Raw genomic sequence first — 23862 nt, 5'->3', positions numbered from 1 at the left:
GTAATTTTTTCTTTTCTTTTTTGTTTCTTTTTTTTTTCTCAAACATGTGTTCTCCTTGAGACTTCATTGTCCTCGATTATATACAGTATAGTTATACTATGCTTTTTGAGTCATGTTGCTACTGAGTTAGGGGCCTTTTATTTTTCTCAGACCAAGTGCATACAAAAAACAAATTAATATTTCACTTTAGTTCATTGATAATTGAGAAAAAAAAAATTATATATTTTATTTCCACTTCTTGTCATCCATTACAAATCAATAAATTTGCGTTGATGTTTGTGGCATTGTTTTTTCAGCCACTAAAACTTTTAACTTTCCAATTTTTCGTTTCAGGGTGAATGTCCTTAATGGAATTGTAAATCGTCCGCATCCTAGTCATTTGAGAATAGGAGAAAGGAGAAACATTGCATTAGTTTTTTATTTCAGTAGGTAAATCATTTGAATAAGAAATATAGATCAAAATTTCGTATAAATTATAAATTCTATTAGTTACAATCAAGCTGTCCTCAAATAACAAACTGCAGTCCTTGAACAACAACTATCTATATCATATACGGAATTAATTACTCAGATCAAACCTGTAGAATGGGAATAAGATAATAGGTTAGGTCCAATAAGGCCTATACAAAATTTACTTTCGCATGAATAAATAAAATTAATGGGTTATCAATTTAACAAAGTAAGGTTTTTTTTTTTTTTTTTTCTAAAATAAATGAATTGCATGCAGTATGAATTTGAACCTTTAAATGCAAAAAACTTATTTGAGCGGTAGTATTGATAATTGAATGCTATGGCAGAACAATCTAGAGAAGAATCAATCATTAAATTTTTTTTTTCTCTGAACCCTAACAGCGAGGTAATCCAGGTGATAAAGTTGGGAGAAAAAATTGAGTTGTGTGTGCATATGGATAAGTAAAAAAACATGTATGCCGGTAAAATCTAAAGAAGAAGCAATCATGATTCCCAAATTCTCTCTCTGAACCCTAACGGCGAGCTAATCCAGGTGATAAACTTAGGAGAAAAAAAAAATTGACTTTTGTGTGCATATGGATAAACAAAAAACATGTGAGAAAAAAAAAAGACAAAACACTTTCCTATTTTCCCTCTTTCTTCTCTTTCTCTATCGGTTGGCTCATAGCTGACTTTTTTTTTTTTTTCATCTCTGTATCTCACCCTATTCTCTATTTGCGGCTGTGAAGAAGTTGAGTAGTTGAACAAAATGACAAGAAAAAAACAGAGGGCATCAAGGAGCATCTACATTCTAGGGTTGATAGGCAAAATGACAAAAAGGCCCCCAAACACTTTTAGCCTACCCATGTACTTAGGAAATCAACATAGTAATTTCATCAAAAAAGCAAAATGTCTGGCATCACTATAAAATTGACAACAAAAAGACTAAAAAGGGCTCCACTTTTTTTAGCTAATAAATGAAGTTAGGAGCAACAGAGTAATTTCAACTAAATGTGTCAGTAATAGATTATAGAGGAAAAGACCAAAAAGGTTCCAATGTTTTTTTTTAGCTCACGCATACCTTTACGAGCAACAAAGTAATTTAAGCCCTCTGTTGAGGTCAAAATGGCCAAATACCATAAATTTTTGAAATATTTTGTAAAAAAACACTGTTTTGGAATTATATAGGAAAATACCACTTTTTATGGACTCGAATTTCTAGGAATTTTGCCACCGTGGCACTGCTGAGGTGAAAATTGGGCCATTAAAAAAAATTATGTGGTACTCGAGCATGGTAAACTTGAGTACCATACAACACAATACTCGAGTATACCAGGCTCAAGTACCATTTTATAATAAAATGCTGTTTTTTTTTTTTTTTTTTTTCTAAGGTATTCGACCAAGGTCGAGTACCTTGTAAGGAACTCGAGTTCCTCATAACTTTTTTTTTTTTTTTTGGTTGTTGTTGTTGTTGTTGGGATTATTGACAAATAAACATAAACATAAAAATAAGTAACTTTTTTATGTTTTTATTTATTTAAATAGAAGCATTGTAAAATATAGAGATTTTAATTTCTACATTAAGTAAAACTGTTCACTGTTTTCTCATAAAATTTTTCCCGGGGGCAACCCCCAAGAGGCTTGTCCATGAGCGCTTCGGCCCTCAAAAAATCTCCCATTAAAAACCACACAACATTATTTCAAGTCGGATCAAGTCAGGTCGTCAACATGAATTAAATGATACCCTTAAAGTGTGGATGAAATGTTTTACAATGCTTAAATTTATAAAAGATACTAGTGAAAGTTCCATGCGTTGCATGGCTTTAATCCTGAATTTTCTTTATATATTTTTTTGAGAAATTATAACTAAATGAGTTATTATTACATAATTTTAAAGTTATTTTCTAACTATATATAAGACAACTGATAATTATGTACATTCAACTTTTACAAATCTAAAGATTAATTGTTCATTAGTTTTTGCTAAGTTTATATGAAATCATTGTGTCATTTTTTCCCTGCTGCTCTTTGTTGCTACATATGATTCTTGTGCTTTGGTTGGATAATCTCCTCTGCTTTGTAATGTAGGAAACACCTTAGGAAGTGAAATGCCTCTAGTTAGATATGTTGATGTTTCAAATATTTGTGTAATTTGAAATGTTACACATAACACTTATCACCCAAATTAGATTTATTGTACATTACTTGTAGCAAAAATTAATAATTTCAATATATACAGACTCATCCAAACCACACAGACCAACCACTCTTTCACAAAAAAAACCATATGGCTCCTAAAGTAAGGACTTGCCACGTGAATACACAGATATGCAAGCCTTTGTAATGCACTATTTTCAAGGATGCAGAGCATCTCTGGAAAGTTTATGCATCAATTTTGGGGGTGAGCTGTCCACCATTACTACACCGATGTTCGCAATGCTGCATGTGCTGCTCAACAATTTGGTACGTTCTTTGATTTTCCATTGAGCTTACATGATTTTCTTCATTCAACAATTTCGAATTTTTCAACAGATTTGGATGATCAATATATTAGTACACAGTTTTCCATTTAATTTTCACGATTTTGTACATTTAACGAATTCAAACTTTTCAACAAATTCAGACTATCTGTACATCTAATTTACACAATTTTATTTTGTACTTTCAAGATTTTATACAATCAACGAAATCAAATTCAAACGATCTGTACATTTAAACTTTGTTTTTTACAAATTCGAACGATCTGTACATCTAAATTTTGTTTTTTACAAATTCGAATGATCTGTACATCTAATGTACACAATAACTAAATGAATTTTCACGATTTTGTACTTTCAACGAAATCAAATTTCTCAACAAGTCTGGAATATTTGTACATCTGTACATTTATTCAAATCTGCTTACTAAATTCATAAAATTTGTTTTTTGCATTAATTAAAACTATTCATTGTTTTCTCATAAAAATTGTTCATTTTTTTCTACATAAACTATTTCTAGGATTTTGCATAAAATTATTTTCTATTCAGCATTATTTAAAAAATTGTTCACTCTCTTTTCTGCATAAATTATTCTCTGTTCACTGCATAAATTGTTCATTGTTTTCTCATAAAACACCTAGTAAAATCGTGTTTTCTAATTTTAAACGCCAAATCTGAATGCTTTTTCTTGTTTGAATTTAACAATAATCGAATCTATTTTTCTGCATTGATAAAATCTATTTCTACATTAATATAATTTGCTCTCTGCACATCATGTTTACTGCATATTCAAATCTTCTTACTGCATTCATAAAATCTTTTTGAGGGGGAGAGAGTACAAAAGTCTTTTTGAGGGAGAGGGAAGGCTATTACAAAAGGATTTCTAAAACTTGGAACTTGAACGCTTAGAATCTTAGAAACTTAAAAACTTGTCTTCTGTCTTTGTAGTCCGTCTATTTTATAGGTGAAATGAACCATGGTAAAGTAGGTAAATTTAACTCAAGTTAATCTGTCGGTGGTATGGAAATTAGTACTGATGAGTAGTAGTCTGTCTGCGTCTGTCTGGGAATCTTTCAGATCTCGGGAATCTATCAGATCTCTTTTTACGCATGCTAGTAAACAGTTGTAACTTTTGAACACCTGTCTGTATCTGTCTGAACTGTCTGTATCTGTCTAGACTATCTTGATTTGTCTGGAAGCTATTCACGCATGCTGGTGAATGGTGATCTGTCGCCAGTGAATAGTGATCTATCACTGCGGGAGAGCATTTTGTCTTGGCATATCTATTTGTCTTTCAATCTGTATACGCGTAGTTATCATAACCTAGCGGATCAGAGTTATCCTCATACTGCTTATGCTCATGGACTACTCTATAATTACTACATAGAACGCAGTATGAAATAGGAAGATAAATAGGAACACGATCTTTTGTCGTCTCGTGGCAAGTCTCGTTTTTTGCTAAATCTTAGGGTGGAGCTTTGAAAAGCTTGTTCCCATAAGATAGCTTTTAGGAGACTGTGATTCTGTCTTTGTGGAGCTTGAATCTCCAACCTCCTTGCCAGGGAGTTGACAACCAGATGCTTCAGTAAATGCACTGGTGCTAAAAAGATATAATTCCAAAGCCTTTCTATCAATGTCCTTTTGTAAAGTCCTTTTACAATGTTTTATAAGAAAATCATCTTTAAAATTTAAAGCATATATAATAAAATAAAATTTTTTTCTGTACACCTTTGTGCTCTTACTGAGTAGTGGTATAAGAGTAGCCATGATGATCAATTTTATGCAAAATCCTAGAAACAGTTTATGCAGAAAATAGTGAACAATTTTTATGAGAAAAAAATAAATAGTTTTAATTAATACAGAAAATAGATTTTATGAATGCAGTAAGCAGATTTGAATATGCAATAAACATGATGTGCAGAAAGCATATTATATTAATGTAGAAACAGATTTTATCAATGCAGAAAAATAGATTCGATTATTGTGAAATTCAAACATGAAAAAGCATTTAGATTTGGCTTTTAAATTTAGAAAACATGATTTCCCTGTACTTAGTTTTGGAGGTTTGCCGAGCATGATGTGCCCGACGCTTCCAAGACTCTCGTACGTGTATATTGGCATATTAAAGAAGGCTATTACAAAAGGCTTTCTAAAACTTGGAACCTAAAAGCTTAGAATCTTAGAAACTTAGAAACTTGTCTTCTGTCTTCGTAGTCCGTCTCTTTTATAGGTGAAATGAACCATGGTAAAGTAACTTGAGTAGGTAAATTTAACTTAAGTTAATCTGTCGGTGGTATGGAAATTAGTACTAATAAGTAATAGTCTGTCTACATCTGTCTGGGAATCTTTCAGATCTCGGGAATCTATCAGATCTCGAGAATCTATCAGATCTCTTTTTACGCATGCTAGTAAACAGTAGTAACTTTTGAACATCTGTCTGGACTGTCTTGATTTTTCTGGAAGCTATTCACGCGTGCTGGTGAATAGTAATCTGTCATGGATGCCATCTTCGGTGGTTCTACCCAAGCCATTAAAGATGCAATGGTTGTCCTGAATCAAGAAATTATGTAATTGTGGTAGTCAATGTTGATGTGAATTTGAATTGGTTTAGAACCTTAGGAACAAGTACAACGAGTCCATGGATTAGGTGATTATCTTGTTTTGTGTTTCATTCTCTTTTCCCTTTGCATACAAATTTCATTCTAGATATGATTCACATTTGTTTGTTCATTCTAATGATTTCTGCCTTTATATAAACTACAAAATGACAATTCTTTGTTTGGGTTCTTGATCTTGAATAAACAGAGTAATATCAATAACATTCTGGTGAATGATCATTATTGACAACTACCCTCTAGGAAGCTATTTTATATTCAGGTATTTTTTATTTTGTTAGCTTTAACACATTATTAAATAATTTACGCAGAAAAGAGAGTAAACAATTTTTTAAATAATGCTGAACAGAAAATAATTTTATGCAGAATACTAGAAATAGTTTATGCAGAAAATAGATTTTATGAATGCAATAAGCAGATTCGAATATACAGTAAACATGATGTGCAGAGAGGAAATTTTATTAATGTAGAAACATATTTTATCAATGCAGAAACATATTTTATCAATGCAGAAAAAGAGATTCGATTATTGTGAAATTCAAACATGAAAAAACATTCAGATTTGGCTTTTAAATTTAGAAATCATGATTTCACTAGGTGTTTTATGAGAAAACAGTGAACAATTTTTTAAATAGTGAACAGAAAATAATTTACGTAGAAAAGAGAGTGAACAACTTGTTATAAATTTTTACACAGTAACTTGTTATTAATTCTCATTTGGACCTATTAGTGACATTATATTTTTCCCTACCATTAACAACTTGTCATGCAGAATTTATTGTGAAATTTTTGAAAAAATATTGTGTCCATAACTTGCATAAAGAGAGGTAATTAAAACATATATATTTTATATATATCTTGTCTTTTTTGGTAATTTACAACTCAAACCGCCACTTTTATAAGTATTAGCCAAACACTCAACTTTGTCAAAAAGCATTTTTTGATAGTTTTTACCAAACATGCTACTTAAAAAAAAAAAAAAAAAAAAACCCTCAGTTTCATATTTTACTTTTTAAAACTTCCACTTTTTCCAAAAGAACTGTTTGAAAAAGCTGAACCAAACTCACCTTAGTAGAACTAATAGATTGTGGTTTTTTTTTAGTTGCAACTTACGCATTTGCAAGTAACAATAATATGCAAGTATTATAAAAGATTTAATTGCTTGAGTTCAAATCATCTCCTTCATTAATAAATAAGGAGTTATAAAAAAAAAATTAGAAAGGTTTTTTATTGACAATCTTAATTAAATATATTATATATAAGTGTAAATATACAAAATTATGCATGTTATATTATAATAATCATTCATTTAGTTAGAAAATAATTCTAAAATTATGTAATAATAACTCATTTAGTTATAATTTCTCAAAAAAATATATAAAGAAAATTCAGGATTAAAGCCATGCAACGCATGGAACTTTCACTAGTATATTTTATAAATTTAAGCATTATAAAACATTTCATCCACACTTTAAGAGTATCATTTAATTCATGTTGACGATCTGACCTAACTTGAATAATGTTGTGTGGTTTTTAATGGGAGATTTTTTGAGGCTTAGTCCATGGAGCAGAGACTTGGGCTGACAGGCCCAAGTCGAAGTGCTCATGGACAAGCGTTTTGGGGGTTTGGGGGCAACGCCCCTGGGAAAAATTTTATGAGAAAATAGTGAACAATTTTACTTAATGTAGAAATTAAATTCATATTTTGAAATTAAAATCTCTATATTTTACAATGCTTCTATTTAAATAAATAAAAACATAAAAAAAGCTACTTATTTTTATGTTTATGTTTATTTGTCAATAATCCCAACAACAACAACAACAAAAAAAAAAAAAAAAAAAATGTTATAAGGAACTCGAGCTTGGTGAGCTCGAGTACCTTAGAAAAAAAAAAAAGCATTTTATTATAAAATGGCACTCGAGCCTGGTATACTTAAGTATTGTGTTACATGGTACTCGAGTTTATCATGCTCGAGTACCACAATTTTTTTTAATGGCCCAATTTCCACCTCAGTAGTGCCACGGTGGCAAAACTCCTAGGAACTCGAGTTTAAGAAACTCGAGTTCCATAAAAAGTGGTATTTCCCTATATAGTTCCGAAACAGTGTTTTTTTACAAAATATTTCAAAAATTTGTGGTATTTGGCCATTTTGGCCCCTTTGTTGAGCCTCTACTGTTTTAAAGTGTCATTTTGCCAAGTACAAATAGCTCAACTATCCTGTTTTTTATATAGAGTATAGAAGAGAAGCAAGGTCGAGCTCACATAAGCCCTGTAATCTTCATGTCCATCAATTGCACTCCATTCCTAGGCCAGGTCTATTTGGCAAGCATGGCATTAGGAATTTTGACTTTTGGCATTCCACTTGTTGATTACTTCGTCAAGGAGCAAAAAAATGTGTAATTATATACTAAAGTTTGTGCCTTTTACAAGTGACATGATTGGGAGTCTTTCCGATTCTTGTGTCGCGTGTTTCGATTTGGATCATTGGTTGCATTCCATGTACGACGGACGATAAGTGGTCCAATGAGATACAAGGTGTCTGTTAAATAACAATGAATAAATGATTGATATATGAAGAGAGAGAGAGAGAGAGAGAGAGAGAGAGAGAGAGAGAGCTTGCGCTTGAGATTGTAACGGTACCATTCGGACTTGTACTGTAGCTTTTGCTCTTGCTCAGTATTGTCGTTGAACTCTTTGTTGCAAGCATACATTGCAGGTTAAACCAGGCATTCTCTATCTATCAAATATTTCACACACAGAGAAAAAGAAAGAGAGAGAGAATCAGAATGCGGAAATGGAAGGGAGGCCTATTTATATATAGATGAGATGAGAATATATTATACGACAACTTATAGAATGTGAAATGGTGGCCCAGAGAGACCATTATGCTACCTGGGTGTGACTATAACCACTGGCTCATAGTCATGGAGTTCCCTAAAGACCCTGCCCCAACTAGGGAGGAAATGATTGACACTTACCTTAATACCCTCACCACTGTCTTGGGTAGGTTCGGTTTTTATTTTTTATTTTATCTATTATTTATTTTTTTGTCTTTTCTTCTTTTACTATGATATTTACTCCCAAGAGATGATACTGAATTGATATATAATTGGGTAAATGAGAAAAGGGTATTTTCAAGTTATGATTTTGAATGTAGTTCAATGAGAAATTTGGGTTTTTTTCTGTTCACCCATTTTCTTGCTAAAAAAGATGTTACTAAAATGATAAGCAATTGGGTAAATGATAAAAAGTTATTTAGGTGACTTAGAAAATGTATATGACACGTTCCTAGAGAGGTTATGTGGTGAGTTTTGGAAAAGAAATGAGTTCCTGTAAAGTATATCAAGTTGATTGAGGACATGTACGACAGAGTTGCAACTAGTGTGAGAACATGTGGAGGTGACGAGGTGTCATAAGTGAGTTTCCTATCATTATAGCTTTTGCTCTTGCTCGGTATTGTCGTTGAACTTTTTGTTGCAAGCGTACGTTGCAGGTTAAACCAGGCATTCTCTATCTATCAAATATTTCACACACAGAGAAAAAGAAAAAGAGAGAGAGAATCAGAATGCGAAAATGGAGGGGAGGCCTATTTATATATAGATGAGATGAGAATATATTATACGACAGCGTATAGAACGTGAAACGGTGGTCCACTGTCGGTGGACCAGACAAATACAACATGCTTGCACAATAGCAAAGGTATTGCTCTTTGGGCTCACTGCCAATAGGGACTTTGGGCCTGATTCCTCTAGTCCATTATTAAGCTGAATTTTGGACCTTTCTGTTGACATTGGGCTACAAAAGCTATGCTATGTTTGGTTGTGGGAGGAAGAAAAATGGGAGAGAGAAATGTGATTTTTTTTTTTTTTTGGTTGGTGTAATGAAAAGAAAAGGAATGAAAATGAGATGGATGGAGTTTTTAACCTAGTCCCACCATTTTTTTTTAATTGGGAAGAAAGAAGAAAGAAGAAAGAAAATGATATTATGGAAAAAAAAAATTATATAAAAACAAAATCAAAATTACTCCTATATTTTCATCATTCTAATTTTTTAATAATCTAATACTGTATATAAAAGTAGAAGTTTTTTCCTACAATTGAAGCCGTTTTTCCACCTAAGGAAAAAAGTCTATCTAAAAATCTGCCACTTTTCCCATTAAAACAATAACAGCTCGCACTTTACACCTGTTCAGCCTGAAACAAACATAATAAAAGCCATTCATTTTTTACACTGAAAGGGCTGGTTTGATAATGTTGTTTTAGTAACGTTTGTATTTTATAGAAATATGTGTGTGTGAAAATATGTGTAATGTTTTTTAAACAATGAAATATGTTGTATAAACAATGCGAGCCCTATATTTCACGTTACCGTGATGGTTTGCTGTAAGAGAAAAAACAAAAAAGAACAGAGAGGTACAAAGAGAGATTTCGTACACTGTAGAAGAACGGAGATCAAAAACGTTACAAAAGAGAGATCGAAAGCGCCTTCAGTCGAGCTTATGAACCCATTAAAACAGATGAAGAGCAGAGATCGATAGAGAGATAAATTTCAAGGTAGCCACCACAGTCATGCAGTCGAAACCATTACCGGTGAAGGTTTTCTTTATTCTTTTTAAAATTACACGATAACTATGATTTATGTTTAAGTGTTTCAATTTAGGCATTTGGGTTAGATTTGGTTTTGATCAAGATTATAGGATTAGATTTGGTTTATGGTTAGGGTATATGTGTTGCTTTGGTTTGTTTTTGGATTTTCGAGTTAAAATTGTTTTAGGTAATTTTTGGATTACAAAGCAGAGAGTATTTTTGGTCTCTTCAATTTCTTCACGCTTCCGAAATGAGCATTCCTTGCAAAGAGTTTCCAATTTGTTCATTCAGCGTTTATCAAGTACAAATTTAGATTTATTTAACTCTCTCTTGGATTCAATTGTAGATTTCATTTGTCATTGATTGATTTCAATTTCAAATCTGTGTAATAAAACATTAAAGGGTTTTTCTTTAGCTTTTCTTTTTCTGGGTTTGTAGGTGGAAAGGCAAATCCTTGGAAGCAATCCAAGTCTGATTAGAAGCAGTACTACCAGGTATAGTTTCCACTTTATTGGAACCATCACCGGTAATTTTTTTTAATTGAATGTTAAATATGTTTTATGTTTGGATATCTGGTTGGATTAGTTTGATTTTTAGGTATTTGGGTTAGAATTTATTTTGTTTTCATCTAGGTATTTGGGTTAGAATTTTTTATTTATTTATTTATTTTTTGTTTTAAGTATTAGGAATAAAATGGTTTTGGGCTATTCTATGATTAATTTTACAATCTGCATGCTATGCTGCCAACCATGTCTTCTTTGCTAGATGTTGTTTCTCTCTCTACAATAATCTATACCTAAACAGGTACGTATTGTTTTACACATTTCTTATATGATTTATTATGTTCTTTTCTATTTGTTTATAGTACTTCTACCGGATGTTTCTTTACATACATTTTATTTGAATTTTCTTCAATATATTTATTTAATTGTATATTGCTATGATCAACATGAAGATTAATTAATTTTTTAGATGCCTCTTAGAAGTAGTGAATCTAACTTTTAATATTAGTGCTTCTCCTCAAAAAGTCTAAACATGTGCACATTCTCATGGATTGATTCCTTAATGTACAACTTTGCCCAGTTTTGAAATTGGCGAATATATGACAAAAAACAGGAATACAGTAGTTTTTAGTGGTAGATGATTTTTATATAGTTAATTTTTTTTAGTTCTATTACCACTTATAAGTGGCCATTAATATTAGATTGAATTAATTATGAATATAAGAGCAAGCACCGTGAAACTAAATTGAATTTTAGTATAAAACTTCTTAATGAATAGCAAAGTAGAAATTGACAATGACCATTCCACCTGACAATTATCAATGAATATTCCATGCCTTTATTTGTGGGTCTTTTCTTTAAGTTCTCTTATTTAGAACTCCCTTCATGCCATATCGTTAAGCATTATGATATGTTAATCATGGAAAATTTTGGGTGCATTTTTATGTGTTTTCCTTCTCTAAAATGGGATATGCCATGAAGTTTTGGGGTTTATGCATGTGCAGAAATAATAATAGCTTAATTTGTGTCTTTTAATGAACCAATGTTGTATTCTATTAAAAATACACCAAATTTTATTTCGTTTTAAAATACATCAAGTAGGCTTTAGGATTGAGGTTGAATTTTTTTCCCCATTAATTACATTTTAGGTTTGCTATGACTTGAGCTACATTGTCTAAGGAAGTCAAACACTTTAGTGAGAGTTCTGTTTTTTTGTTTATGTGTCCTTAGTATGTTTACTTATTTGGTTAATTTATTAATCAACGTGCTATATCAATAATAGGTTGTTGGTTGTTGCATCTTCATCATGATCACAAGGCCTCATCAATATAGCTGTTCTGACATATAGAAAAAAACCCCATTTAAAACTCTACAATGCTTAAGTTAAAAAGCGAAAGGTTATACTATACGAAACAAACACATCTAAAAAATTAAAGCCAGACACTAAGGGCCCATTTGGTAGAGAAGTTTGAGTAATGTTGTTTGTAATTTTTTGAAATACGTGTGGGTGAAAAAAGTGTGTGTAAATGTGTGTAAGGTTGTTTAAAAACTGAAAATGTGAGTTTGAGCTTGCCTACCAAATAGGCCCTAAATCTCACACAAACATTAACCCACTCATCCAAAGCTAACTACCATCAAAACTACCTATTTTCTTCCTTAAATAAAGGTATTTTTCTGTATGTTTTTTTCGTCCTTTTGTCAAAGCACAAATTCACAAAGATCTTTGTCAGATAAGATGGTGGGTATTTTGCAAGAAGATTACTAAATCAAAAGGTTAGGAACCGCCATTGTGAGATTGTCTTACCACAATCTTCAGCCTTACTGCTACTGTTAGACTGCTGGTATTTATATTTTTAAAATTAGGTCGTTAAATATGATTTAGGCTTTTGGCTTAGATTTTATTAGTTTATATTAGATTTCCTTTTCGCCGTACAAGGGACGTCACAAGGCAGCAAGAGAGAAGAGCAAGAAAAAAAAATTGCAAACAAAGAAGGTACAGGCAATAGGGAGAGGCTTCGGTTGAACTTTGAAGTTAACAAAGAAGACAGAAGGGTTTTTTTTTGATGTGGTTTGGAATTTAGTCTCTTTCTCTCTATATCTCTTTCTTTATTTTTTTTTGTTCAAAAAAATTTCCGTTCTCTTTGTTCAGTTCTAAATTTTAGATATCATAGTTTTTTATTGCGCAAATGTTAAAGTTTTATTATTCATTGGCATTGTTTTAGGCACCCATGAAATATCTTCAGCCTACAATTCAAATGCTATCAGGTACTAGATCTCTTGGAGATAGCAAAAGATATCACTTTCTTACCCTTTTTCATAACCATCACAACTCCAAAGTCAAAGCAAAGCAACATTTTCGCCAAACAAACTTCTACTTTTCTTATTGTGTATGCTGTGTTTGTTTCAATTGCTACTCTAATCAATTTCTTCTAAAGAAAAACCCATACAATATATCCCCCATTTTTTTTAAGCAGGCCAAGTTAGTATGATTTCAAGAGGAAGGGGAATATGCAAATATGTCTATTTTTTTAATGCCAATCTCTTTCTCCCTCCTTGGAAGACTGACAATTAAGGGTTTTATTTTTATTTTTAAAAGGGCACACACTATTTGGTTTCTCTATTGTATTTGAATAAATGCTTGAATGTGTGACGAAACCCAAATATCTAAATATTTATTACAAGTTTGGGTATCTTAGTATCTATTTTTTTGTTAGTTTCTATCACTCATAATGTTGAATACTTTGTTTTGTTGAATTATTTTGGAACTTTGTGCACTAATCTTAATTTGCATATAAACTCATGTTGTTGTTGCATATAACCTCATGTTTAAGTTGTTTTTCATATTAAATAAGTAGTGTGGTACTCAATTAAAGTAGATCAAGATGTTTTATCATATTTAGGTGTGAGTAGACTCATTACATGACTTTAAGTGTACATATTTTGAATTAGCAACATATGTGCACCTTGACGGCAAGTGTGAACTATAATATGGTGACATTTGTTGGTTGTGTTAATGGTTGAATGATGAAATTTAATTGGGGAGAAACTAGCAATGATGAACAATGGAGTAAAGGATTTTTTTATTATCATTTTTAAATGTATTTGAACAATGGTAATTTGTACCAATTGCCTAGCGCACATTTTTCATAACTAGGACACCTTTTTCTCTTTCGTACATGCCTGCTTTTTGTTTCCTTTTAAGGTTGGGATGAAATGCCATGTTGTCTTTGGCAAGATGCTATGAGGGATGGATGTTTTCTACAAGAGCGAAGTAGAAAGATATCTTCCTTTATTGTTTTGGGATGTTATTCTATTGGGTCAAATATTTATAAATTTTACCATTTACCTAGATATAGTGTCTTTAGGAAAAGTCTTCAAAAATCTCATCCACAATCCATCTGTTTCTAAGTTATTTTCTTTGAACAATGGTCACTCCTAAATCAATGCATATATATTCTTTGATTCTTGATATGCAGATTATTAACAAATTAACTTTTTTTAAATGAATAAACATTAGAACTATGTTTTGAACTAGTTTAGTCTTGGTGTCCTATGAGCATTCAACGTTACAACCTTATACCCAATTCTTGATATGCATGAGTTTGCACCTACACCCAATTAGTGACCAACAAATTGGATAATTTATGATACAATAATCCTTCTGAGTTTTATAGAGTGCAACTCAATGCATCATTTTATGTTTTATGCTAATGCTATTTTTTTATGAATATTTTATTTTTATTTTGCTAGGTTTTAATTGCTACTTAGAGCCAAAGAGTAGTTGAAAAAGAGGTAAAGACAAATAAGAAAATGAATATTGGTGAAACTGAGAAAAGCGCAAATATTATCAAGATCCTAATGAAATAGGAGTTGGTGGAAAAGGACAATGGTAGGAAGCATTAAGAAATTGAAAACCAAATGTACATGGCTCAAGGAAAGAGCAAGGCAATGCAGATTTCTATTGGTCCCAGCTCTTATCTTTTAATGATTGGTATTGAGAAAATTCTATAATGGAAGACTTGGTTAGGCCTATCATAGCACATAGGCTTGGACATTTGATCTTGAGGGACCAATTTTTAGTTTCAATCAGGGCAAGTACAAAATAAGGATTGGCTTTAAGGGATCTCTTTTTTTCTCCCCCCTACCTCAAGATATATTTTTTGTTTGACTTTGTATTCTTGAAATTAATTATCCTCTTTGCAATGTAAATTGGGGAGTTACAATGAGAATCTTATAATGGTGATGAGGTGTTTTGTATTTTCCTTATCATGTTTCATTTGAATATATTTCATGCATAAACACAGATTAAGAGGAATTTTATAATCTCCTAAAAAAAGGTAGTTTTAAAAAAAAAAAAAAAAAAAATATATATATATATATATATATATATATAGGGAAGTTTGTTTTCTTTTTGTCTTTTTCTTTTTTGACAGAAGTATTTAGTTTTCTATTAATCATCTATATAGTTATCATAAGATTATTATAATATCATATTTATGATTTGTTGGCTTAAGGAGCTATCATGGAGTTTTTATGATACATGTTTACATTATTAGAGAATGATATTGGTAGGATAAAACACTTAGGCTATGTTTGGTTCATGTAAAAGCATTTCCGGAAAATATTCCATTTTCTGGAAATGCCATTTTCCGGAAAGGAAAATGTTTTCATGTGTTTGGTTGTATTTCAAAAAAAATTTCGAAAAATATTTTTTGGTGTTTGGTTGTATTCTTGAAAATACCATTCATTCCTCAATACATAAACACAAACAAAACCCAGAAAAAAAATCATCAAATCCGGTCACATTTTCTCACAGTTTCTCGGTTGCCAAACAAATATTACAATATCATTCATTCCTCAATACAGAAACACAGACAAAACCTAGAAAAAAAATCATCAAATCCAGTCGCGACTGGGTTCGACGAGAGGCTAGATCGCTCGAAGCCGATCGGTGCTGCGATCGCGATTGGCATGAAGGCGAGATCGCGATCGGGGACGACGATCTGGGTCGAGGACGATCGGTTTTGGGGTGCGACGCGATCGGGGACGACAATCTGGGTCGAGGACAATCCAGCGACGCAGTTGGGGATGACGATCTGGGTCGAGGACGATCCAGCGACGCGGTCAAGGACGACGATTTGGGTCGAGGACGATCGGTTTTGGGGTGCAACGTGATTGGGTATGACGATTTGGGTCGAGGATGATCCAGCGACGTGGTCGGGGACGACGATCTGGGTCGAGGACGATCGGTTTTGGGGTGCGACGCGGTTGGGGACGACGATCTGAGTCGGGCTCTTTTGGGTTTTCTGGGTTCTTCCTCTCTCTCTCTCTCTCTTTGCGTGCGGGCGCATCTCCCTCTCACTCAACTCTCTCTCTGTTTTCCGGAAAATGGGTATTTAAAGGTAAAATAAAAACTGAAACCAATTTACACCCGTTGACAGGCCAACTGAAATGCATTTCCAAAAATGCATTTTCCGTGCGCAACCAAATACCCGTAAATATGGAAAAGCATTTCTGGAAGTGATTTTCACCCAAAACAAACACAGCCTTAGTGAAAATAACAATTTTCTAACAATAGAATTTTAATATATTATTATTATTACTTTTACATATTTTACCATGAATAAGAATTAAAGTATCTCGCGCATTGCGCTGGTTATATGCTAGTGCATAATAATAATTTAATTACCACCCTTTTACTTTTTCATCGTACTACCAAAACACGTGTGTTAGTGAAGGTCTTTCGTAGATTTTTTTTTTTTTTTGAGAAGGTATTTCATATAAATTAATGTTAGTAGTTTTTTTTTTTTTTTTTTTTAAACAGTCATGTGATTTACACATAATTATTAATTTAGATGAAAAGTTAATGAAAGAAACTATAAAATTAAATTCAGATTCTCTATTCTTTATAAAACCTCTTATAATTATAATTTCATTAAAATATTACAATACTATATTCGCTTTCTTGTAATGCTATAGTCACAAACTATTTTACAATAATTTTACAAACTATTGATTTGACAAATTTTTATTAGTTTTAATCTGGCCTGCCATTAACATCACATTTTTATTTACCGATAACTATTTGAAAAATGCTAAAGCTATATCAGCAGTTTGTAAAAATGTTGTAAAATAATTTATATATATAGCATTATTCTTTCTTTAAATGGTAGAATAAGTAGTTTCATATACAAACCAATTATAATAAAAGCCTTTTAAAAAAAACTAGAATTATTAACTATATTTTTTTTAATAAATTAAGTTTGATGTTTTCTACATTAACGTTTACTGAGTCCTCAGGCATTAAAAATCAAAAGTACAAAATTATAGAAATGTTATTCTTTAATTTTCCTATGTTTTCATGGTAACCAAACGTAGCATGATACACGTATATCAATTTTATAAAGTCTAAACTAGTGTGCTGTCCTATTCCATGTGAAGTAATAATATGGAATCCAAATTCAAATTGATATAAATGGTTAGCTATCTCGGTTAAGGAACAGCTAGGGAAGAAAGTGCTAGACAGTTTCATAACCGAGATTATTATCAAAAAAATCTCGGTGTTCATAAAAGAAAAGGACAAAAAAAGAAGAAAAGAAAAAGAAACTGTCTAGCACACTTTATTTGACTAATTAGAATAAAATTTAGATGGTTAGCTAGAATTCCTCACGGTGAAGAAACTGCCAAGCGTAAATCTATGGTATGCCTGTTAGCAATGTTGGGAAAAATTCTATATTACTGTGAATAAATTTTAGCAAGTACAGCGGAAGCACAATCACATAAAAATACAAAGATTTACGTGGAAACTCTTTCTCCTTGAAGGGAAAAAAATCACAGGACAAACTCCGAATAATTTCACTATGTAAAATAGAGATTACAATACTTAGAGATACAACTTGAGTAAAAAAAAACTCTCTTTTTCTTTTCACTCACTGCTCTCTTCCTCATTGTGTATTTTCTCTTACTCTCTCTATTTTTCTCTTCTCTCTTGCTTGCTCTCACTCACGCAGCTCTTCAAGATTGCACTAGTCCTCACCACACTTTTGGGACTTCACTTCTTTTCTTCCTCTGCCCAAATGGCCGAATGGCCTCTACCCTTTTATTTCTTTCACCTTTTCTACTTTTCTCCCTTTCACACTCTTCACATCAAGTCACATTAAATACAAGCCACTTATCTTGACTTTGCTTCAACCAATTTCTTTTCTTCAGCTCTTCCTTAGCCGAATCACCCTTGCCTTTTGCTTCTCTCTTTTCTTTCTTCCTTCCAACGTGTCTCACAAGTTTAACATCACATAATCATTTATGTGGCTTGACTTTTGTACATCCCTTCATAAATGTTGATGGACTTTTGTACATAATTATAAAGGAAAAGATGAACCCAATTTCTTCTCTTTTGGACAAGCTCCTCCAGCAGGTTCAATTTGCTTTGCTGACTTCTTGCCAATTTTTCTACAAGCTCATTTAATGAGCTAAGACAAAGTGTGGGCTGGAACATGGTGCAGCGCACCCAACAATCTTCCCCTCCAGCCCACTACGGAGGAGATCTTCGATCCAACTCTTCAGTTAGAATTCATTCCGGCCAAGTCAACACCAGACTCAACCTTCTTTGTTATCTTCACTAACACTGAGAAAATTTCATCAAAATTAATTCCTTTCATTCTCAAAGAATTTATTTCACTTTGGATATCCTTAATCCAATTTCTTGGCTCCCCCTGCTCAAGACCTTCACAATCTTTCACTTCATCATTCTTCCTAGCATCATGATATTTTTCATCAAATATCACTTCCTCATTTAAATCACTTTCAGGTAGAGAGAATTTTACTCTCTTGGTTGCAACACCATTACTATCAACTCTCAACTGTTGAGTTTTCTCAAAAACTTTGGCTGCATTGGAATTTTTCTTACAAGTCCTCACATGAGTCCTGTACATACCGCAACAAGCACGTCCTCTTGCAATAACCAATAATCCTTTAGAAAGTTTCCATCTTCCATTGCCAAGATGGTTACTATAACCCGCTCGATCCAGAGCCAATGTAGACAACACATTCATCCTTAAATCTAAAACATGTCACACATCCTTCAATATCAACGTGCAACCAACATTTGTCTTGATGCATACATCACCAATTCCCACAATTTTTGAATAACTGGAGTTACCCATCTTCACAACACCAAAGTCGCCTGCTTTGTATGTGGTGAACAACCTTTTTGTGGGGATAACATGGTGGGAAGCTGCTGAATCAACAACCCACTCAACATCATTTTTAGCAACATGCTTACATTTTTGCTCTTCAAGAGAGAGCATCAAAACATCCTCATGGAACACAACTGCTGCAGTATTCTTCTCATCATCATTCTTTTCATCTTTCTCTTCAGTTTGTTCTTTATTCCAATGCCAACAGTTTCTTTTTATGTGACCCTTTTTCCCACAATGGAAACATTCTCTCATCTCTTTAAACTGAGATCTACCTTTTGACTGTGACCTGTCATTGGATTTGGCCCGATCATCAAGCCCTCTGCTTCTATTTCTGCCCTTGTTCTCCATGACAAGAGCTTGATCTTGTGCATTGTTTAAACCAGCATCTCTTCTGCGAACCTCCTCACTTAGAATCAAATCTCGAATATCATCATATTTGAGTTTGCTATTCCCTGCAGAATTGCTCACTGCCATTCTCATGGCCTCCCAACTATTTGGCAAAGAAGCCAAAACAATTAATGCACGGATCTCATCGTCAAAATCAATCTCCACAGAGGACAATTGATTTGTGATGGTGTTAAACTCATTCAGATGCTAAGCCACAGGAGTACCATCCACCATCTTCAGATTAAACAACTTTTTCATCAGATGCACCTTATTGTTAGCCGAAGGCTTTTCATACATGCTAGACAAAGCCTTCATAAGATCCACTGTGGTCTTTTCCTTCATAACGTTGTGTGCAACTGATCTTGTTAGAGTTAATCGTATAACTCCTAGCACCTGTCTACCAAGAAGAATCCATTCTTCTTCTTCCATACTATCTGGTTTCCTTCCCGAAAGAGGAAGATGTAATTTCTTCCCATACAAATAATCTTCGATCTGCATCTTTCAATAGCCAAAGTCTGTGCAGTCAAACTTCTCGATTCTTGACGTCTTTCCTTCTTCTCCGGCCATTGCTCCCAATCGAACCTATGCTCTGATACCACTTGTTGGGAAAAATTCTATATTATTGTGAATAAATTTTAGCAAGCACAGCGGAAGCACAATCACACAAAAATACAAAGATTTACGTGGAAACCCTTTCTCCTTGAAGGGAAAAAACCACGGGACAAACTCCGAATAATTTCACTATATAAAATAGAGATTACAATACTTAGAGATACAACTTGAGTAAAAAAAAAAACTCTCTTTTTCTTTTCACTCACTGCTCTCTTCCTCACTGTGTATTTTCTCTTACTCTCTCTATTTTTCTCCTCTCTTGCTTGCTCTCACTCACGCAGCTCTTCAAGACTGCACTAGTCCTCACCACACTTTTGGGACTTCACTTCTTTTCTTCCTCTGCCCAAATGGCCGAATGGCCTCTACCCTTTTATTTCTTTCACCTTTTCTACTTTTCTCCCTTTCACACTCTTCACATCAAGTCACATTAAATACAAGCCACTTATCTTGACTTTGCTTCAACCAATTTCTTTTCTTTAGCTCTTCCTTAACCGAATCACCCTTGCCTTTTGCTTCTCTCTTTTCTTTCTTCCTTCCAACGTGTCTCACAAGTTTAACATCACATAATCATTTATGTGGCTTGACTTTTGTACATCCCTTCATAAATGTTGATGGACTTTTGGACAAGCTCCTCCAGCAGGTTCAATTTGCTTTGCTGACTTCTTGCCAATTTTTCTACAAGCTCATTTAATGAGCTAAGACAAAGTGTGGGCTGGAACATGGTGCAGCGCACCCAACAAGCAATATATAAGATCTCCTCGTAGCCTTCTTCCAACGATTTTGTATGAAGCATTTCATTATATTCAGGTCAAGATATAAGAGGGAATTAAGTTTGGTGCTGCCTAACTTTCTGCCGTGTCTCGGGGCCAAAGTTCTAGAGCAAGAACCCAAGTGGTGACCTCAATTACGTAAGTATAATCACCTGAGTACTGTATATTATAACAAAAATATATTATAACTAGCTATTTTTTATTAAGTGTATTTTATACAACAACATTCACATATAAGTTTCTTAAAATATGATATGTAATATCGATTCGTATCGGCCGAACAATACGAACTGATGGAAAACTTGGTGTAAAGATAGTTTTTCGTGTTTTCCAGTGTTTGGTAGCATAAAAAAATGAGTAAAATGAAAATTATCTTTAGTCAACAAAAAAGTATGACTTATTTTTAGAGATTATTTTCCATTAAAATTGTTTGGAAAACAACTCTTTTTCACAGCAAGTTAAATAAGAGAAATTAGCAAATTGTTTTTCAACCAATTTAAGGTTGCTACTAAACATAGGAAAATGAGATAGATTTATAGAAAATAATTTTTAAAAAAATGACTCATTTTCTATAAAACATTATCGCCGAAACAAATAGAGCTCTAGCTTACTTTTTTTTTTTTTTGATACAAGCTCTAACATGCTTAAATTTACATCATTTGTATATTCACATTTTAATTTGTTTTCTGTTATTACTAATTTTATAATTTCTTTTAATTTCTTACTAATAAAAATGTTACTATTAGGGTATTAGAATGTTCATTGTTTGTTGTATATAGGATTTCTAAACTTATTATACAATTTAATTAAACGAATAAAAAATGATTGACAAGCACAAAATAGAAGGTTTCATGTAAGACAGTATCTTTATTTACAACCAAAAAAAAAAAAAAAAATGATACACGCACAATCCTTGTGAAGGCCTTATTGTTGCTTTTAATTTCTTAAGCACGACTACTCATTTGTCTACCTTAACCATTTCTAACCTTGTTTCAGTCAGGATGCCTTCAATTGGCGACAGCACAGCGCGTAAGTTCTTTTCTCTATGAGATGATGGTATAATTTCGTTCTGTTTTACACAAATTATCTCACATTATTAGATGAAATTAACTTGCAGTTATAGTGGCTTCGGGTCTTATAATATTAGCTGCACTACTCCTCGTTATTTATTTCACTTGTGTAAAAAAATATGGAGCAACAGTTGCTCAAGTTTGGAATGTTGCTGCATCAACCATTGAAGGGTTCCTCCTAGAAATTGCAAGAGAGAAGCCAATAAGATTCACAGCTAATGAACTATGCAGTTTCACAAGAAATTACTCCAAAACATTGGGTGCCGGAGGCTTTGGGATAGTATACGAAGGACAGTTGCATGATGGGATGAAGATTGCAGTGAAGGTTCTGAATAGGAGTTTAGCCAAAACAGCCGAGAAGCAATTCATGGCAGAGGTGGGAACAATTGGTCGAACATACCATAGAAATTTGGTTAGATTATATGGTTTTTGCCATGACCAATTCACGAACGCCCTTGTGTATGAGTATATGGAAAATGGATCACTAGACAAATACTTGTTCAATGACAAAAAAGAAATTGAATGGGAAAAGTTGCATGATATTGCAATCGGGACAGCCAGAGGGATCGCTTACTTGCATGAAGAATGCCAACATAGAATCATTCACCATGACATTAAGCCTGCTAACATTCTACTTGATGCAAATTACTTTCCTAAAGTTGCTGATTTTGGACTTGCAAAGCTTTGTAACTGTGATGACACCCACGTTACACTCTCGGGGTATAGGGGGACTCCTGGATACTCAGCACCAGAGTTTTTGTTGAAGAATCATTTGATAACACAAAAATGTGATGTTTATAGCTTTGGAATGGTTTTGTTTGAGATAGTTGGGAGGAGGAGGAACACTAATATTACTCCTTCTGAGACCTTTTATTGGTTCCCAAAACAAGTTTGTGATGAGTTTGAGAAAAATGAGTTAGATGCAATGACTGTGGCTTGTGGAATTGAAGAGAAGGATAGAGAGAAAGCAATAAGAATGTGTATGGTTGCTTTGTGGTGTGTTCAAGATTCACCGGAAGCCAGACCTCCGATGAGTGCTGTGGTTAAGATGTTAGAGGGAGGAGTGGAGATCATGCCACCTACCAAACCGTTTAATTACTTGTACGCGATAGGGATGAATGCACTCAAGCCACTGGAAACTAGTGATGGTTCTAGCAATTCGACAAGTGATGAAAGCAATTCTTTTTGGTACAAGGATTCTACCCCAATCATGGCCAAATATGAAATACAGATAGCTATTAGTTCTTAGTAGAAAAGACCAATCTTTCAAAGTTGTCCCTGCATGAAATCCTTGTCCATGTATTATAGAAAAATTTGTATACTATACAATCCTCTTCACAAGTTGAACCTTACTTTATGTTTACATTACTATTGCTAGCTGTATCTTCATTTGCTTAGCATAAAATATTACTCATATATATGCAAAGATTTTAGCCGATCTTAAAATTTTGGGACTAATGCTTTGCTTATTGTTGTTGTATGTATGTATGTAAAGATTTACTTATATTCATTTTTTTTCCCAAATGGGGTGATTGTAGTCCAAATTTTTATATTTGAGTGGTATATCATGCTCTTGTTTATTTAGAGAACTAGGGTTCAAATTTCGCTTCTCAAACTATTGAATTATAAAAGAAAAATAAAGGGTCATGATCACTTCATTTAGAGTGTCATACCCGTGTCATATCCGTATCATATCTATGTCATACCAGTATCGTATCCATGTCATATCTAGGAACATTAGATTTGATAGAGATTGTTAGAAATTTGGAATTTTCAATTTAGGAAAACAGTTTGTGTTCCATAGTATGCTTTTATTATGGGAGAATTCTTAGGCACTCCTAGAACACGAAAAAATAAGGCTCCTTCCTCTCACATGGATGTCACTATGAATTTAATGAGTAGATCCCACTATTTTATAATAGTCCCTAATTAGGTTAGAAGAAGATGCAAAACACCTTTTTCACATAAAATTATGTACTTATGTTCTAAGAGATGTTCAATTCGTTTTTTTTTTTTTTTTAGAAGGTATAATCAAGGTTGTTGGATATACTATTCAAGGTTTCAATTAAGGACCAGTCAAGGAAGGGGAAACACCCATGCAAATGCAATAGGGACCAAACTCACCTAGCCCTAATCATGGGTTAGCTACTTAGCTCATATAAACTTCAAGTCAAAATCCTATTACTATCAAAG

The 23862-nt window shown here is 33.0% G+C and overlaps 2 protein-coding genes and 1 long non-coding RNA gene across 6 annotated transcripts in view; 2 read left to right on the top strand and 1 right to left on the bottom strand.

Annotated features, from left to right (window-relative positions):
• Positions 1-9071, bottom strand: part of LOC126708850 (cytoplasmic 60S subunit biogenesis factor REI1 homolog 1) — a 49522-nt gene extending 40451 nt beyond the window's left edge. Inside the window, exon 1 of one of the 2 annotated variants that reach the window (XM_050408823.1) lies at positions 9037-9071. In XM_050408823.1, coding sequence (XP_050264780.1) covers positions 9037-9050 — 14 coding nt within the window. In that variant the 5' untranslated portion in view covers positions 9051-9071. Of the gene's footprint in view, positions 1-8259; positions 8295-9036 lie in introns of those variants that run through there. The other variant, XM_050408824.1, reaches the window with a different exon arrangement.
• An 835-nt stretch (positions 9072-9906) lies between these two features.
• On the top strand, positions 9907-14898 carry LOC126709878 (uncharacterized). 3 transcript variants are annotated; one of them, XR_007649502.1, is made up of 3 exons: positions 9907-10138; positions 10568-10933; positions 14383-14898. It is a non-coding gene; the product is annotated as an uncharacterized LOC126709878 (long non-coding RNA). The 3 variants fall into 3 exon arrangements; XR_007649501.1 differs by lacking the exon at positions 14383-14898 and adding an exon at positions 12569-12699 and having other exon boundaries at positions 10568-12473; XR_007649500.1 differs by lacking the exon at positions 14383-14898 and having other exon boundaries at positions 9907-10132; positions 10568-12120.
• A 5561-nt stretch (positions 14899-20459) lies between these two features.
• LOC126709730 (rust resistance kinase Lr10-like) lies at positions 20460-23117 on the top strand. The gene is made up of 3 exons (XM_050410065.1): positions 20460-20737; positions 21596-21628; positions 21717-23117. The coding sequence occupies exons 2-3, from the start codon at positions 21601-21603 to the stop codon at positions 22916-22918; spliced, it is 1230 nt and encodes a 409-aa protein (XP_050266022.1). The 5' UTR covers positions 20460-20737; positions 21596-21600; the 3' UTR covers positions 22919-23117.
• The last annotated feature ends 745 nt before the right edge of the window (positions 23118-23862 follow it).

The sequence above is a fragment of the Quercus robur genome, chromosome 12, assembly GCF_932294415.1.
Source record: "Quercus robur chromosome 12, dhQueRobu3.1, whole genome shotgun sequence".
NCBI classification, from domain to species: domain Eukaryota; kingdom Viridiplantae; phylum Streptophyta; class Magnoliopsida; order Fagales; family Fagaceae; genus Quercus; species Quercus robur.
Note: the sequence above shows the minus strand (reverse complement) of the source record. Positions and strands in the feature narration are given on the sequence as shown.

Bases quoted from the DNA above. Each gene is read 5' to 3' on its own strand.
- LOC126709730 (XM_050410065.1), top strand. From the start codon at position 21,601: ATGCCTTCAATTGGCGACAGCACAGCGC. The intron at 21,629-21,716 runs GTAAGTTCTTTT...ATTAACTTGCAG, and splicing joins AATTGGCGACAGCACAGCGC to TTATAGTGGCTTCGGGTCTT.